Source organism: Panthera tigris, chromosome A1 (assembly GCF_018350195.1).
Source record: "Panthera tigris isolate Pti1 chromosome A1, P.tigris_Pti1_mat1.1, whole genome shotgun sequence".
In the NCBI taxonomy this organism is placed as follows: Eukaryota; Metazoa; Chordata; class Mammalia; order Carnivora; family Felidae; genus Panthera; species Panthera tigris.
The window spans coordinates 176,948,811-176,966,052 of record NC_056660.1 but is presented as its reverse complement, the minus strand read 5'-3'; the positions used below and the strand labels follow the sequence as shown (position 1 = coordinate 176,966,052).

The 17,242-nt window shown below is 56.1% G+C and overlaps 1 protein-coding gene across 1 annotated transcript in view; it reads left to right on the top strand.

The window, feature by feature from the left end:
- The window catches only part of FGF18 (fibroblast growth factor 18), a 32,059-nt gene that overhangs the window by 695 nt on the left and 14,122 nt on the right, over positions 1-17,242 (top strand). The window contains exon 3 of the mRNA XM_042959814.1: positions 12,856-13,036. Within this exon, the coding sequence (XP_042815748.1) occupies positions 12,856-13,036 (181 nt within the window). The remainder of the gene's footprint in view (positions 1-12,855; positions 13,037-17,242) is intronic.

The following is a 17,242-nucleotide window of genomic DNA, read 5'->3' as shown; positions in this document are numbered from 1 at the left end:
TGTAAATTACTCTGTGGTTTCAAAGGCGTTTGCAGGAGAGAGAGAGAGAGGGAGAGAGAGAGAGAGAGCACGCGAGCGAGCGCTAGGAGACTCGGTGAGAGGTAGTAGAGACGGGCGATTGGGCTGAGGGGCCATTGCCCTTGAAGCCGCTACGGAATTGGCCACGTTCTGCACACCCTTGCCCAAGGTGGTGTGGCCCTCGGCTTGTTCCCCGCCTTGCTCCCCGCTCGCTTGCTCGCTCCCTGTGAATCAGAAGAGGGCTTGGCGCTCAGCCTGGAAAGCACTTGCTAAAATCTGATCTGTTACTTCAGCAGCTTTCAGACTCGGGAAGGTCTTGGCACGCAGACAGTTGGAACGCGCTGGCTTCCAAAGCCGTGGAAATGAAGGAAAAGCGTGGGGGGGGGGGGCAGAGAAAGAGAAGAGGGAAGGAGGGAGCGACTTCAGCCCCGATTAGAACCAGACCAGGGCTGCCTCAGCATGGTTGGGGGGGGGGCGGCAAAGGGAAAGGGAATAGGAAGTGCCAGCTGCCCTAGCCCCCCACCCACTTAGAGCTGCAAGGGAGGGGCCCTAGGAGGAGCTGGATAGGGGCCAAAAGAGATTATCTGCCCCTTACCCCCTGGGTTGAAGGCAGGTGTCTGCAGGGTTAGAGAAGATGCTCAGGTTTTAGCTTTTGGGGTTCCAGAGGTGCCCCAAAAGACCCTCGAGCAGGGAAAATTGTGGCTCTCCCAGCTTTACGGCATAAGGAGTGTTGTGAGTGTTGAGTGCTACTGAGACTCAGCAGCCTCTCTCAGTGTTTGGTGTGGTGGCGGGTCTGCTTACCTCGCCTTCCACTCCTGGGAGAGGACTCAGCGTCAGGATGGACACTGGGCTTGGGGCAGCTAATTGGGGCGGGGGGCTATAAGGATGGATGGATGGATGGGTGGACGGACAGACAGACTGATGGGTTCTCTCCTCCTGTTAGTCAGGCCGGGGTCCCCAGTGACTCCTTGAATCAATATAACTGGAGTCAGTAACTTAAAACTGGCTGTTTGCCAAAGCAGATGTGACCCTATGATGGTGGGGGCAGGGGTGGGAATGGCTGGTGTCAGAGAGCCAGTGCCAGGCATGGCCTGCCTGGTTTACAGCTGAGTCTCCAAGCAGAGGGCAGGTCCCAGGGTCACTCCAGGGGATCTGTTTGTCTTACCTGGATGGGAGCTCTTTTCCCTAAGTGCTGCACCTGGGGATGGGGCCGTGATGAAATGGGCATTGCAGGCAGGGAATGGCTGTGGACTTGGTGGCCCTCCTGGTGCTGGCTGCCCCTTGGTCCTTAAAGCAGGGCCCAGGAGGGTTTGCAGTATGGTCTTTGTATTCTCTGGGGAAGTGTGAGGGAGGGAACCTGGACTCTGCATCCCACCTCCACCTCCTGGCCAGAGCTAGAGCTAGCTTCTTAGGAAAGAGCTGGGTGGGACACCTGGGTTAGGGCTTCAAGCAGGTGATGGCGCCTCCTCTCCTCGCTGTCTTCCCTCTTCCTTTCTTGGCAGCCTTTCCCCATCCGAACTGCCATCAGGCTGATGTAGTTAACCCATGGTCCATGCACCCAGAGAGTATCTAAGGACGGGATTATGGAGGAGGCAGGCCCCTGAAACGTTGCACCAAAATGGTGCTCAGATGCGCTCACATCTTCGAGAGGACTCTCAGCTCTCCACGGATTTTCAAAAGCACCTATGATTCCTAAACAATAAAGAAACGGCAGGCTTATGTCCCCACTCATGCTTTAGGGACAAAGGTGGAGTGGCCGTGAGAGGTAGAGATGAGGGGTGGGAGTGGTAGTTGCTGGGAGCTGAGGTCTGCTGCCTGCCGAGGCGGTGTTGGGAGAGCAGCTACTTCGCTGGCGGGGTGCACTTAGCAGGGGTGATGAGAGCTCCCTTGGGGCCAGGGGAGGCCTTCCTGCATGGTGGGAAGGGCTCAGGGCTTTACAATCTGTCAGACTGGACCTGAGTTCCAGCTTCCTCCTTCCTCCTTTGTAGACCCCTGTGAGTGTTAGCTTCATCATTTGGGAGAAGGGTGGCTTCGAGGCTGAAGTGATACATGCTAAGTGTGGAGAAGGGTTTGGAAATTCTCACCTACCCAGGAGGGTATGTTGTTCTGCTGGGAAATGGACACACCTATGCCCTTCCCTTCCCCCACCTCTATGTTTTGGGGGACTGCTCCAGTCTTAGCAGTTAGAGTTTCTGGGCTCCTCCCTTCTCCCCAGCCATCAGTCATCAGCCCCCATCTCTAGCCACATTTTCGAGAGAACACAGTCAATGCCAGACACTGCCCTCCCCCTCGCTCCCCCCACAACCAACCATGTGGTGAGCCCCGCCCTGCCCCCTCCCCCCTGCTGGCCACCCCAGGAAGCGGGAAGCTGGGAATTTAATAAAATCCCTTCTCCATACAACTTGGGACACCACGGATAGCTCAAATCGGAAGAATTTTAAAAATTTCCGAGGGAAGCAGGCGGCGTGACCAGTAAATTGCTTTTCTGCACTTGGCTGAGCTCTGACAATGACACCGGGCTGGGCTTTTCATGCAGCTTGGCCGGCACCTGCCTGACATTGTTCCTACCGCCAGGCTCGGCTAGGTCCTGGCCTTCCCCAGACAGGCCAGGCTTGAGGCGAGCCTGGGAAGGGGGGTTTCTGCCATCCAGCCCTTGTCACTCCCAGAGCTCCACTTCCTCCCTCACCGCATGATGTGTTCAAGTTTTGAAGTTTCCTTCCACGCCCCCTCTTGGCCTGACCACCCCCCACACCTGGCTTCCTCAGTGAGGATTTGAACCTTTCTTCTAGTTGGCTACAATAGGAAAGCCAGAGACAGAGTCCTTTGGGACATGAGGATGATGGGAAGCTATCCTATTGGGTAGCACATTTGATTTCTTAAGGCAGCAACATCATCCCTCTGTCCATCCGGTCAGGTATTCATTCAACAAACACTTGCTGGAAACCTCCTTCTTGCCAGCCCTGGGAACAACCCAAGTCAGTTTCTGGCCTCAAGATGCACCCAGGCTAGAGGGGAGAGTGCCAGATAAACCTGAGTTCCTTTAATCCTGCCTCCTGAGAAGTGCAGGGAGGCTGGCATATCCAGCCCAGGAAAACTCTAAGGCTCTTGGTTTCCCCGACACCAGACAGACTTTTTCAGAAAGAATACCAAAATTATTCAGAAAGAATACTGGTGGGAAAGGAGAGTTCCAAGAGGGATGCTAGGGTTCCTCAGTGAGAGATTCCCCTGGGATTCTCCTGATGGGTCTACGTTGTACCAGATGGTCAGAGCCCGGGTAGGTGTCTCCGATGGGAGGCATCTGACTCAGAGTCTGCAGACCTTGATTTTCCTGGAATGTTCTGGACTGAAAGGGTCGCTATGTGACAGGCAGGCACTTTCTCACATCACGGAGGTTAAGCCTCACAACCAGCCTGGCACTAGGGAATTCTACAGACAAGGAAGTGTGGCCCAGAAGCATGAAATAACCTGCCTCTGTCCACTGAGCAGGACAGAGGCAGTGCTGGCTTCGACTCTGGGTCACCTGGCTCTGGGCCCCAGGCTTATTAAACGGCAGCCTAAGGGCTCTGGAGTCCGCTAGCCTGGCTCCCTGTTGCCGCACTGCCTTACCTTTGCTGTATGACCTTGGCAAGTTTCTTAACCTCTCAGGTCTCAGCTTTGGGATGTGTAGAATGGGAAGAAAACAACCAACAAAGCAGTGAGAGCAGGGTGAGAGCAGGGGCCAGTGCGGAGCCTGGTCCTCTGTCCAGGGCTCTAGCCCCAGTGCCTCTTGTTTGGGGAGGGCTCCCTGGCCCCCACGCCCCTGTCAGGGTGGTAAGCTCCCCTTCCCCAGGGCACTGTCTCCTCCTGGTGGCCAGGAGAGGGGAGATGTGGATTGTTTCCTTTCTGAGGGCGGGGACTTTCTGGTTCACCTCTGTGTGCTCCGCATTTCTTACCGTGTCCAGTTGCCCCCACTTGCAGACTGGCAGAACACTGCCAGGGATACAGGGACCCTGTATGCCAGGGATACAGCGGTAGTGCTAAGGGCCTTATCAGGGTGGCCTGGGCTGGGCGATGGCCACCGGGCCTCAGAAAGGGCAGAGGCCTGTTGTCTCCACTTTGGGCCTGAGTCTGGGGACTTGTTCTGAAACGTTGGTGGGTCAGCGGGCCCCTCAGGCTTTAATCAGGCTTGCTGGTAGGGGCTGGGAGGTGTTTGTTCATTGCTCTGACATCTAAATGGCGTCACGCCCATGGGCCATTTAAAATGCTGCGGTGCCGAAGATGGGGCCAAGGACAAGCCTCCTGTGGGCCACAGAGCAGAAACAGTCTCAGGACCCCTGGGATCAGTCCTGGATTTGTCACTGGCTCACTGAATGGCCTCCCTCCCTGGGCCTCAGTTTACCCACCTGGGTATCAGTGACATGAGCTAGATGACTTCCGTGGAGTTTGAACACATGGGCTTTGGCACAGGAGAGACCTCGGTTTGAATCGTGCGCTGCTGGGCAAATTTCTTAACCTTAAACAATTTGCACCTCGGTTTTCCCCATCTGTAAAGCGGGGGCAGTGAGAGATACCTAGTTCTTAAGGGTTATTGTGGGGACTAAATGGGCTAATGCACACAGAGTAGCTAGCTGGCACTCAATAATGTGTAACGGTACTCGTTAAATCAGTTACACGCTCTGTGTGTGCGTTAGGTGGGTACCGTGCTGCAGGGTGCTGGGCAAGGCTAGGAGGGACATACTCCTTGCATCGGTGACTTCCGGGCTCCTCTTGTCCAAGTTGAGAGCACAGGCTTTGGACTTAGGCCTGCATTTAATCCTCATTGCACCACTCCCAGGCTGTGTGGCCTTGGGCAAGATCCTTAACCTCTCTGAGTCTCTGCCTCCTCATCACACGAGATATAGGGATGATAATACCACTCCCCAAAGGTGTAATTGGAATCATGTCTTGGGCCAAGTATGCAGTAGGTACTCAGTTATGGTGCTGTGCCTCAGTAGCGATCAGCAAACATTTATGGGACATCCGCTGCCTGGGTGGCCTTGGACTGGGTTTTAGAGAGAATGCCAAGAAGGCGTCCAAGGCTTCAGTTTTTTCCTCAAAGTGTTCCCTGTGAAGAGACTTTGGGCTGATGCTTTGGGCAGCTTTATTTACCTCCCTCATCCCCATTCCGCCTCTGCCTTGGAACCTCTTTGCACTTTGTCACTGTCACAGGCCCCAGTGTGTTCTCCGTGAGGCTCACAGGGATGCATAGGAGCTCAGGCTCTGGGTCTGGCCCACCAGATCACACCCCGCCTTGGCCCCTTGGTAGTCTCAGATTGAGCACATTGCTCGGCCTCACGGTGGCTCATCTTTGTTGTGGGTGTCAGGGTAGAACCTCCCTCTTGGGGTTGCTGCGAGGGTGAATTGTGATCACCCGGGGGCACAGCACCTGGATCACTGTAAATGTTAAGTAATACACGCCGCAGCTGGGCATTTGACGTTGGTGCATCTAGAGGCCTGTTCCTGGAAGTCAAGGGAGGCTGGACCCATCCCGAGGGCCCTACGGCACATCGCACAGACCTGGCTTGCGGGATGAATGTTGAGTAAGTGAGTAGAGGGGCCATAGCTTCTCTAGGGCAGGTCCCTTCTGGCACCAGGCATGGGGCAAGGAGACTCAGGACCTATCCCAGCCCTTGGGGACTTGAGAGAAATCAGAGGGGTCTGTGCAGGGGGACATGGGCTGCAGGGGGACATGGGCTCCAGGGTGCCATGGGTACCCTGGTGAAGGGCCATGAAACCAGACTGGGGGCAAGAGGATCTGGCCAGAGAAGATGCCCTGTTTGAATCTTAGATTAAGAATAAGGCAGATGAAGATGCTGTGAACCTGTGTGTACATGTGTGAGTGAGTGAATGAGTGTGTGGTGTGTGTGTGTGTGTGTGTGTGTGTGTGTGTGTGTGTGTGTGTAAAAGCCATTGCAGGCACATGGAATATCTCTAGATGGAAACAGGGAACAGCCTGATATGCTCAGGGGACTCTAAGCCTGTTGCAGCACCAAGTTTAGGAAGAAGGGTGATGTAAAAGGCCATGGTAGGCATTGAATGCCAGAATAAAGGGCTTGTTTCTGGTCGGCATGCATGACCACTCTTCCCCCACCCCCCACATGCTTTAAGGGACAGGGAAGTGAAACAGGGTTTGGAGGAGAGGGGAAAATAAATAAAAGAAGGGAATGTGGGTCTTTAGGGGTCCTGCCTCCTTCCCCAAGCTGGCTCCAGGGTTGACCACCAGAGGTACTCGTATTGACGATCTGTATGGAGAAGGCTGATGTGTGGGGAGAGGGGCTTCTAGTCAGCCACCTTGGGTGGCAGCACCTCCCTCCCATGCTGATGGCTCAGCCCTGCCAATCAATACCTTGGTAGCCCTGGGAGCTTAATGGACAGGCTGGGGGTGGGGAAGGGCCCTTTACAACATCACCAACATCACCGTTCCGGCTGGGTTGGGTGTAGGGACTGTGACAGGATAGAGGGGGAAAGCCTGGGGCTGAAAGGGGTGGTGGGAGCGTGAACCTGAGCCAAACTCAGATCCAGAGGTGGGCTCCACCTTCCTCCTCCCTTTTCCGCCTACAGATGCCAGCTGGGGAAAATCCTTGGGCTCTGGAGCCAGAGATGGGTTCAGATCTTGGCTCTGTCGTTTTGTGTACAACGTGGATGAGTCCCTTGGCCTCTCTGTGTCTCCCTTTGTCACAGGGACGGGAATCGTTCTCACCAGCCCAGATTGTGTGAGGAGGAAGGAGACCTTGCTTGCAAAGTGCTTAGCTCAGGCCCCGGCACAAAGCAAGTACCTAGCAAGTGGGAGCCAGTGTTAGTTTCTGCCTCACGAATAATAAGAAGCCACAGAGCACTGGGGCTGGCAGCCACTCCTGGGCCTGAGTCCAGGCCCGCTCTCTAGGAAGAGTTTGTGGGGAGCTGCATTTTGGGATGGAGAGCAGGGCTGACTTTACCCGGGACCACTCCTGGAGGGGGGAATTGAGACTTTGGAGAAACTCTGAACGCCCTCAGCAGGGCTGGCAACATTGCTGCTGGAGGAGGAGGCAGGCGGTGGTGGAATGTGGCCGGAAGTCTGTGGGCTGCCCCTCCTGGGACGGGGAGACCCTCCCTTTCTGGGCAGGCTGCCTGGAGACAGGGGCATGGATTGTATGAGGCCTCAAGGATGGGGACCTGGGCGGGAGGGGGCAGTGTGACCCCATCCTCCTCTTGAGTAGGGGGAGTGAGCTCAAGGCCTTGAGCCCTTTCATGTTTAATCCCTGCTCCAATCCCTGCCCCAGCCATGGCTTGTGGCCAGAACCAGTTGCCATCCTGAATAGAGGTAGAGGTGGGGGTGGAGAGAGGAGAGAGTGAAAGCAGGCAAGGGTGAAGGGGTGGAGAGCTTGAGCTCTAGACTGAGATGGATTTGAATCTGGATTCCTTTTCTCAGTAGTGAGTGTCTTTGGACAAGCGATGTAACCTCTCTAAGCCTCAGTTCCCTCATCTGTAAAGTGGGTACGATAATTATAGAACTCATAGGCCCGCCCTGGGAATCCCATAAGATAGTTTACCTAAAGTGATTCTTAGCACAGAGGGAAGCGCTCAGTAAGTCATGGCGTGGCTGTTCAGAAAACAAAACACAAGAAAAAAGAAAAAGAAAAAAGTTGTGGCTGTGTTGTCTTTTTCTCTGAGATAGATTTTTTTTTAATGTTTATTTTTGAGAGAGAGAAAGAGCATGCACGAAGCAGGGGAGTGGCAGAGAGAGCGAGAGAGTGAGGAGGGCAGAGGATCTGAAGCAGGCTCTGTGCTGACAGCGGTGAGCCCGATGCGGGGCTTGAACCCAGGAACTGGGAGACCATGACCTGAGCTGAAGTTGGACATTCAACCAACTGAGCCACCCAGGCGCTCCTGAGATAGATATTACAAACAGTCCCCATTCTGCTAGTGAGAAAACTGAGGGGTTAAAGAAATCAAACTGGGGCGCCTGGATGGCTCGGTCAGTTAAGCGTCTGACTCTTGGTCGCAGTTCAGGTCATGACTCACAGTTTGTAAGTTAAAGCCCTGCGTCAGGCTCTGCGGTGAGGAGCCTGCTTGGGATTCTCTCTCTCTCCCTTTCTCTTTGCCCCTTCCCCCGCCAAAAAAATAAACTTTAAAAAAAAAAAAAAAAGATACCAAACCGAGTGGTGATTCAGGGTGCAGCCAGGTGACCCCAGACGTCAGTTAGTGCAAGTCATTTTGTTGTTGACTACATGTGGTGTGTGCTCACTTGTGCTGTGTGTGTACATAAGTGATGTGTGACCATGTCTGTGGAAGGTGGGGAGATATAGGAAGCCCCCACACGTGTCTTCAGAGCATGAGTGGGTCCGTGAGGCCGAGATCTTCAGCCAGAGGGAGGAGTCGTGGCTGACGGATGCGCCAGAAGGAGGGGACCTGGGTTGATGTCTGGAAGCTGGCACTGAGATCACCCCATGGAAGGTTCACCCCAGGTGCCTGAGAGAGGAGGGTCAGAAGGTAGGAGAGGCTAGACTATAAAGGCCCCCGAGTGGGTGCTGTGGGCGGTGGGGAGCCAGGCAGAGTGTGGGGTAGGAACCGAACTCGCCTTGTGCGTTAGAGAGCTGGGCTCCACTGCAGGCCAGGCCGAAGGCGAGGGGCTCTGTCCCACCAGACACCTTGTCTGTGCCGGGCCTGGGACCTTGGTGGACCCCGGTGCGGGGAGATGTGAACCTGTCAGCCCATTGTTGCCTCTGTGCAACTCCTGGATGGGGGAGTGAATATTTCCACTGGAGCCCCAGCTCTCAGGGCAGGGAAGGGGCTGGCAGGGGGGTGGTAATTGGGAGTCTTGGGCTGCATGGGGACCCCTCTATATGCCATCCTGCTGTGGGAAAAGCTACTTCGGCCCAAAAGGTAATTTGGGGTGGGGGGAAGGCAGAGTGACAGAAGGTGCCTTCCTGTGCCTAAGGACACATCCTGTCTGTGCCAGCCCTGCTCACCTTGTGAGAGCTGTGCCAGTCTGGTTTTGTTCACCCTGCAGCTCTTCAACAGCCCAGACAACTGTGTACCTGGAGGGGCGTTAGCCAGCAGACAGCCACTCTGACTATTCTAGGAAAGGCCTGGAAGGCAGGCCCCCTCTTAGGCACCGGGGCCAAGTGGCCTACTACCCCATGAGCAGGAGAGGAGGAGAGAGAGATTGGTCCTGAGGCAGACGCAGGAGCCCTGCTTGTCCACGTTCTGGCTCCGTGGCCCTGGAGAGATGCCTCAGAGGTCCAGTGACCTTTGCGAAGCGAGCTCTACCTGGTGCCCACCTCCCAGAGTGGCTGAGAGAATTATAGGAGGTACCACAGAGGGCTTCGGAGCACAGTGCCTGGAAGGAAGTGCCTAGGAAAGCCTAGCAGCTGATAGCTTTGCAGACGCCCCTTGCCACCGCTCTGTTGGGCATTCTGCTTGTCTGGGTAGTAAGTGGTGGGGCTGATTTTGGCCTCTAGGTTTCCCTCATCCTCACCACAGTCATTTAGCACACATCAGCCGGGCACCCTCCTGGGGCCAGAGCTGGAGATCCCCAGATGAGCTGGACAGGCTAAACTCTGGGGACACTAAGCCATTACTGTAGTGCCCAGAGGCCCTAACCCAGCTGGAGGATGGGGAGCAGAAAAGGCTTCCAGAGGAGGCACCTGAGGGCAGGTGTCGGCTGGGCAGAGGGGGCAGGGTGCCCTGGGCAGAGGGCCTGACCTGTGCAAAGGCCTGGGGCTCCCCAGAGGTCTTGCCCAGGAAGCCCAGGGGCGTCGCTGCCTTTTCAGAAGGATGGACTCTGTGTATGTATCAGAGGCCCACCCCTGCTACCTCCCTTGGGAAGAATGTGACCACAGAATGTGGCTTAAATGGTGGAAGCTGGGCAAGATGGATTGTTCCCCCCACATCCTGGAGAAGGGCCACCGGATAGCCCCTGCTGACCCTGGGTCACCCACACTGCCTCTGTCCAGTGGGCCAGGGAGAAAATCGTTAATGGGAGGCTGGCTTCTGGGGCAGGGCAGCTCCCCTTGGGGACCCAGGGTAAGGAGATTGGTTTGACCTCTGGTCGATAAGGTCTCCTGTGAGCAGGAGGAGAGTTGGAGGACAGGGAAGGAGGCTGGAGGCCTGCCCTTGGGGGAGGGGACAGGGCCGGGCTACCTCAGGAAGTCATACCAGGAAGGTCGAGGGCCGTGGGTGGGGGCTCTTCAGGACATGTGCCCACCAGGTGTGAACCTCAGGGGCCGATGGAGCTCTTCCCTCCCTGAGCATCAGGATATGGAAGGGGGTGGGTCCCAGGCATCAGAGCCTGGCTGTGAATGGTGACAGGGGCTGGCCACGGAGAATAGAGGAAGTAAAGGGCATGCACCCTTGGTGGGCCTTGCACCACTGGCTGTGTGGCTCGAAGCCTCAGTTTCTACATCTGTTAAATGGAGGTGGTAAGCATCCCCATGCTGCAGGGGTGTCTGGAAGGACCGGAAGCAATAGCATCTTCCCAAAGCATGGTTTGCGAGGAGAAGTGCCCTGCGTGTACGGACGAGGAGTGTGATATGAGGGTGTTTCTGGAGAGGCTTCACGGTGAGCCTCTTAATGCCCCTTGGGTTCCCTCACTCATGCCTACTGAGTGCGTACTCTGTGCCAGGCCCTGTTCTAAGACTTCCGTGTTTCATCTGCAGGGCAGCCCGTGACATGGGTGCCACTGTCATCCCTCTCGTTTTCTACGTGAGGAAACTGAGGTACAGAGGGGTTAGTGACTTGCCTGGGGTCTCTTAGCTAGTGAGTGGCGCACCCCTGGGTTTCGAATCTGGGACCTCCTCCCGATCGTGCCGGAGGGGCAAGTGGGGCCCAGCCAAGTGGGGCTGAACGAAGGGCTTTGGGGCCATAACTGGGGCTTACTCTGCCGTTGCCTGTACTGTGACCTTGTCAGTTTAGCTTTGGGGCCTCAGTTTCCTCACCTGTAATGTGGGATGATACTTCCACCCCGAGGATGATAGTGAAGGTTAAATACTGTGGTCCTGCTGAATTGCTTGTGGGGCCCAGGCCAGCGTTGGAGGACATGTGTAAGTCAGCTTGGGGACAGAGACCCTGGGCCGGGCACGGGGTGTGCGATGAGGAAAACACAGTTACTGCCCTTGGGAGCTCACAGTTGAGAGGTGAGACAGTTGCTTGGGCAGCCCTGGTCCCTGGAGCCCTGCCCTGGGCTGAGTGGGGCCATACTGTCATGGGAATGGGGTCCTGCATGCCTAACATCATGTCAGACCTCATGGGCACACGAACAAACCGAGAACGCTGTCCGGGCTTCAAGAATAATTCAGTTCAGATGGAATGGGGCAGATGTACATTTAGGAAAGGAAAGCATAGGAAAACCTAATTTAATACTAAATGGAATTCCAGAGCTCCACATCTTTTCAATGTTCATTTGTTTATTCATCCATGCATTCAATAAATATTTGAGTTTCTACCGTGCTACGTGCTGGGGATATAGCAACAAGCAAGAAAGAGACAGCCCCAGCTTTCATGGTGCTGTCAGCCTAGTCAGGGGGAGCCAGACAAAAACCAGATAAATAGAAGTCATGTCAGGTTGGTCAGTGTTAGAAAGAAAAAACAAAGCATGATAGAGAGATGGAGAGTGACAGAGGAGTGGGGGCTGCTTCAGAGAAACAGTCAAAGAAGGCCTGTCTCAGGATGTGACACTGAGCAGAGACCCTAATGAAGTAAAGGGGCCAGAATGTATAAATCTGGGAAAGAATATTGAAACCAAGGAAAAAGCACGTGCAAAGGCCCCGAGGCAGGTATGTTTTGTGTTTGGAATCCTCAGCAACGTAATAAGGCAGCCAGTGTAACTGGTGGTGAGGGAGTGGTAAAAGATGAAGGCGGGGGGGGGGGGGCTCATCATGAAGGACCTTGAGGCCGTGGTGGGGACCTTTGTCGAGATGTGATGGAAGTTCTGGAGAGTGTGAAGAGGGAGGATTATACTAAGTGACTGGGTTTGGTGGAAGACAGACTACCAGGGGGCAAGAATGGGAACAGGAGACTGGCGAGGAGGTGGCTGCAAGCTGTCCAGGTGAGAGGCCATGTTCAGGAAGTGAGACTGGAGAGTTATTATGTCAGCATAGCCAGAGGCCGCTTCCTGGAGGATGTGGTCAGACATGAACTAAACCTCTGGGGATGTGGGGACTTTTGGTGGGAGGTGCAAAATGAAGTCTTCTCCAAGAGCGGCCAGCGGTGTGGGCAGATGCTGGGCGAGTGTGGGTGAGCATGAGGACTCTCTGGACATGGAGAGGAGAGTCCCCGGCTCCTGGGGACGAGTGACAGTGGATTTTAGCCCATTCCTTCCCAGGGTGACTTGGCAGCCTCTGTCCTTCCCTGCCGTGCACCCAAACGACAGTGATATGCCCCCCACGCTTCTCCCATCTCCATGTCCATGTTGGTATTTTACTCCCCACCTGCTCGCTTTATCCTCATGGCCACCCTGGAATGTGGTCGGGGTCGGGGCTCCGCTCTGCCGTTTTACTGGGAAGGAGTCGGTGTGGCCAAGGTCAAATGCTCCATGCTGCTTCCTTTAACTTGGTGCTGTGGTGGAAAGATGGCAAGTGTTGTTGTCCCGTAGACCTAGGCCTGATTCTTAGCTTCGCCACTTCCTGGTTGGGCCCCCTTGGTCAACTTGCCTCACCTCTCCGAGACTTGGTTGCCTCATCTGTGAAACAGGGCTGGTAACAGGGCAGGTATGAGTCTGGGCCAAGGCCTCATACAGAGCCGGCACACGGGGGCTCTGGCTCTTTGCTGTGAACGCAGCTCCTATCTGCAGGGGACCTAGGACCTCCCAGGTAGATCACTGATGCCCCTTTCCCTGCCCAGGTGCTGGCGGCCGAGGAGAACGTGGACTTCCGCATCCACGTGGAGAACCAGACGCGGGCTCGGGACGATGTGAGCCGTAAGCAGCTGCGGCTGTACCAGCTCTACAGCCGGACCAGCGGGAAGCACATCCAGGTCCTGGGCCGCAGGATCAGTGCCCGCGGCGAGGACGGGGACAAGTATGGTAGGTGCCGGCCCCGCCCCCCTAACTGGGCCCCTCTGAGACCTCAGGTTCAGATCCCAGCTCTGCCGCGTCCCGGCTGTGTATCTTGCATCTGGCACCGAGCCTTTCCGGCCTTCAGGTTCCTCATCTGTAAAATGGAGCTGCAGTAAGTGGTGTATCCCCCGAGAGCCTTTGTGGGGCACTAACTGAAGCTGTGAATCAAAAGTGCTTTTGCCGGCAAATGCCAGTGGTCGTGGGTAGCTGCTCCCCATGGCCTTGCTTCACCAGCCCCAGGTTCAGGTGCTCGGAGAGCGGGGAGTCTCTAGGGAATGTTATTTGGGTGCTGCCGGTGGTGCTGGAAATCGGCCTGGGGTGAGGGTGGGTGCTCCTGTGTGCAAATGGGTGTGTGTTCTGCGAGCTTGAGCTTGAACACCTGTGAGGAATGGGAGCGCTCGCTCTTAGCACCTTGGGCTATGGTCCCTTTGACCTGCCCTTGACCCCGGAACTGTCCAGCCCTCCTCTGAGATGTTTGGGAACCATCACTCACCTCATGCTGCCTCTGCAAGGGGGCTGGGAGGAATGAGACACCCTGACCCCCTTCCCTCCCCAGGCCCCCTGCCCACAAAGACCCTCAGGAGTAAGAGAAACAGGACTCCAATTTCCTAGAGCTTGGAGTGGATCTTGGGAGAGGCACTGAGCAAATACTGACCTTGCCCCATGGGTTCTTGCCTTCTTAGGCCAGGATTTGGGTGGGAGGTGTCCTGGGCCCCGGCCTTGGGCAGGGGAGCCGGGGCTGTGGGTGGCCAAGGCATGGGGCTGGGACCGGGGTCCTGTGTATGCACTGTGGGACTGCCAGCCTAGGCTTTTCTGGGATGATGCCCCGCCTGCCCGCCGGCCCCTGCCCATTGCAGTCAAGACGTGACAACAAGACAAATAATTTCTTGGACCTTTTATCTTGGACACCATTTATTTTCCCTCCGCCCCAGGGCAGGACTGACCTCATGGTAGGGCCCAAGTGCGGCAGCTGCACCGTCACTGGGGGCTGGGGCCGGCCAGGCCGGGCAGGGCTGGGCCGGGCTGGGCTCCCCGTCTCCAGGCCAGCTGCCTCCCTTCTCCCTGTGCCATCACTCTTTACTGCCTCCGTTCCCCTCCCTCCCTCCCTCTTTCCCCTTCTTCCTTTCTCAGTCTTGCTGCTGCTGCTGCTGCTTTCAACCGGTCCCTCTCTCTGAGTCCTTCTCCTATCCTTCTGGGTACTCATCCCTTCCCCTCTTTGTTTCTGTCCACCTCTTCCCCCCACCTCCCCACCATCTCTGCCCTCCCTGCCTCCCTCCCTCAGACCACAGCTCTCCAGTCCCTCCGCCCCACCTCTCTCAGGTCCTCTGCTGGCTGCCTCTCAGGGGCCTCTGTCTCTCTGTGCCCCCCGCTGTGCTGGGCAGACCCAGGTGGTGCTTTTCCCTGGGATCTGCTGTCCTCTTGCTGCCAGGGAAGGGGCAGCTGGCCGGCCGGGCGGGAGGAGGGTGCCCTCCTGGGGAGTCCCCGGAGCTCTCACTGGCCCCTCCAGGCTCGAAGAGTAGAGGGGGGTCAGACTCTGGTCTGAGCCATCTGTCCACGCCCTGAGACAGGAGGTAGGAGCTCGGGAGGGAGAGGAGCCCAGAAATGGCCACCCCCTCACTCCAGAAGTTACTTGCCTCTCGCTTCCTCTGCCTCAGCCAGAGACTTAGGGGACCTCACCTGCTGTGTGACGTCAGGCAAGTCCTTCGCCTCCTCTGGGCCTCAGTTTCCCATCTGTACAATACAAGGGTTGGACCAGAGCAGTGCTTCTTAAACATGAACATGCCTGTGAATCACTCAGGGATCTTGTTAAATGCTGATACTGATTTGGTGGGTCCGGAGTGGGGCCTGAGCGCTGCATTTCTAACCTGCGCCCAGGTGGTATGCAGGGACGACACTTTGAGTATCCAGGAACTAGCCCGTTTTGGCTTCTCCAGCTCCACAAACCCCAGATTTAATCACTCTCTCTCAAGGAATATGTTTATCACTCCTCCACCCCCCTGACACCCAGGGCAGCGTGGGGCTCTGCTGACTGCGGAGGCTGCTTCATTTAAGTGTCGCATTAGAAACGCAGATGAGGCGAAGGGACCCCATCTGTGAGCCCTGGGAGAGGAAGTGAGACAATGGAGCCAATTGAGGCTTCCAATCTAGATAATCAATACAAATATTATTGGGAGGGTGATTTATGTGGCCAAGCCAGCCTGGAGGATGGGGCTGTGTTACGGGCCTGCCCTGCCTGTGGGGGATGGGCAGCCAGTAGCCCCCAGCCAGGCCGGTGCGGGGGGAGGCCTCCCCAGACAGTCCGAGAGCCTACTCCCTCCTTCTCGGGACTCTGTGCAGCTGAAAGAATGATGCAGCCCACGGCTTCCATCTATGTGCAATTATAATGCAGTCGGGGACTTGCGGCAAACACCAAGTATAAACAGAATCCCCATGAACACATGGAGTCTGGAACCCCGACAGACACTCATGGCCTCAGATTCAATGGCGTCCAGAGGTGTTAGACTCTGGGCAGGCCCAGGGCACAGGCCCACCTTAGTCTGGGTGCCCTGCCCAGGAGCTCTTGGCCTGCTGCCCCCATGAGCAGTCTTTGGTGAAATCTGCATGGAGGGGAGCACACCCCCACACCATGCTGCTCTGCAAGAGGGTCTCCCCATGACTCCCTAAAGCTTTCCCAGAGCACCTGAGGGCCCTGCGGGTGGGCCAGGCTCTGGCCAAGAATGGGAGCCAGGAAGTTGGAGGTTTAAGTCGTGGGACACCTGGCAGGCCGGTGGCTCAGGACCTGGTCACCCTGCCCACCTGGGGTTCTTACAGCAGCCCCTCTCCTTCCGGCTCTTGGTCCTGGCCCCCTCTGCCTTGTAGGCAGTCACCATGTTGAAGAAACAGCACCAGACCATGCAGGACACCTGGGTTTTGTTGCAGCCGTGCCACTGAGCAGCCCGCAGAGCTTGGGGCAAGCTTGTCTGGCTCCGGGCTCCACTCCTTCCTGTGCCAAGTGAGGGTGAGAAAGCCACACTCCACCTGCCTCTGGGATGGATGCACTTAAGCCCCAGGTGTGGAGGCATTAGATCCTCTTGGCCATGGGAAGCAGGGCTGACAGTGACAGAACTGGCGTTTTAGAAAGGGAGGGCTGGGACCAATTGAGTCTGTGCTCAGGGAGCAGGGAGGGACCCTGGCACCGGGGGTGGTGGCGTGGAGGTGACTCTGCTTTGATATGCACCCTATGATTGGATATTCCTGCCGGTTTTCATTTGAAAAAAAGGTTTTTCTACTTGAGGAAAAAAAAAATGGTAAGCACAAACCCAACATGTTGCAGAAGGCCAGGCTCCCAGGACTGACTGTGCTCGGAACAGCCCCTGGCAGGCCACTGGAGGGACTGTGTTAGCCAGGAAGGTGATCTTTGGAGGAGTCGAGCAGGTAGACTCTGGAGTTGGACAAGATTTGAGTCTAGCTCCCCCACTTGCGAGCTCGAGACCTAGGATCTGAGTTAGCCTTTCTGGTCCTGTTTGCTCTTCTGTGAAATGGGGTGATGGGAAAGAGAGCATATCTAATGCTCAAAGATTGTATGATTATTAAAGCAAAAATATAAGTAATAACTGCTTGAACTCGGTGCTGTTGTATGGGGGTGGGGGTGCCATCCTGGGCTCTGGTGGAGGTTCCCCTCTTAGGAACTGATTCCTGGGGCTTCCAGAAAGAACCTTGTCTGTCTCACTCATCAGTGGGGCCCTGGCAGGTCAGCTGTAGGCTTAAGAGGCTTCTTCAGCACGATTCCAGGTAGCGGGACTGCCTGTTCGGGCTGCTGTCTGGCCAGAGGAGGAAGGGTCTTTGGACCTTCTTGTTGGGTGCGGTCTGCTCTTTTCTTAGTTTGAAATGGGGTCCCTCACTCACTCGGCACAGAATTACTGAGCCCTGGGGACCCGGTGGTAAGACGCACCTGGTCCCAGCCTTCAAGCTGCTCCCAGGCCAGAGACTGTGCTCCCTCTCAGGGGTTGACTCTGAGTAGGAAGAGTCTAGTTCTCTAACCTCCAAGTGTGACCTTGGGTCCTCCTCATTCCCTCCCTGAGCCTGGGCTTCTTCACCATGAATGGGGGCTGGGTGTGGGGGGTGGAGTTAGCAGTCCGATGGCTTCCTCGAGAGCTCAGGCATGGATCAGTCTGTGACTCCAGCTGTGGTATT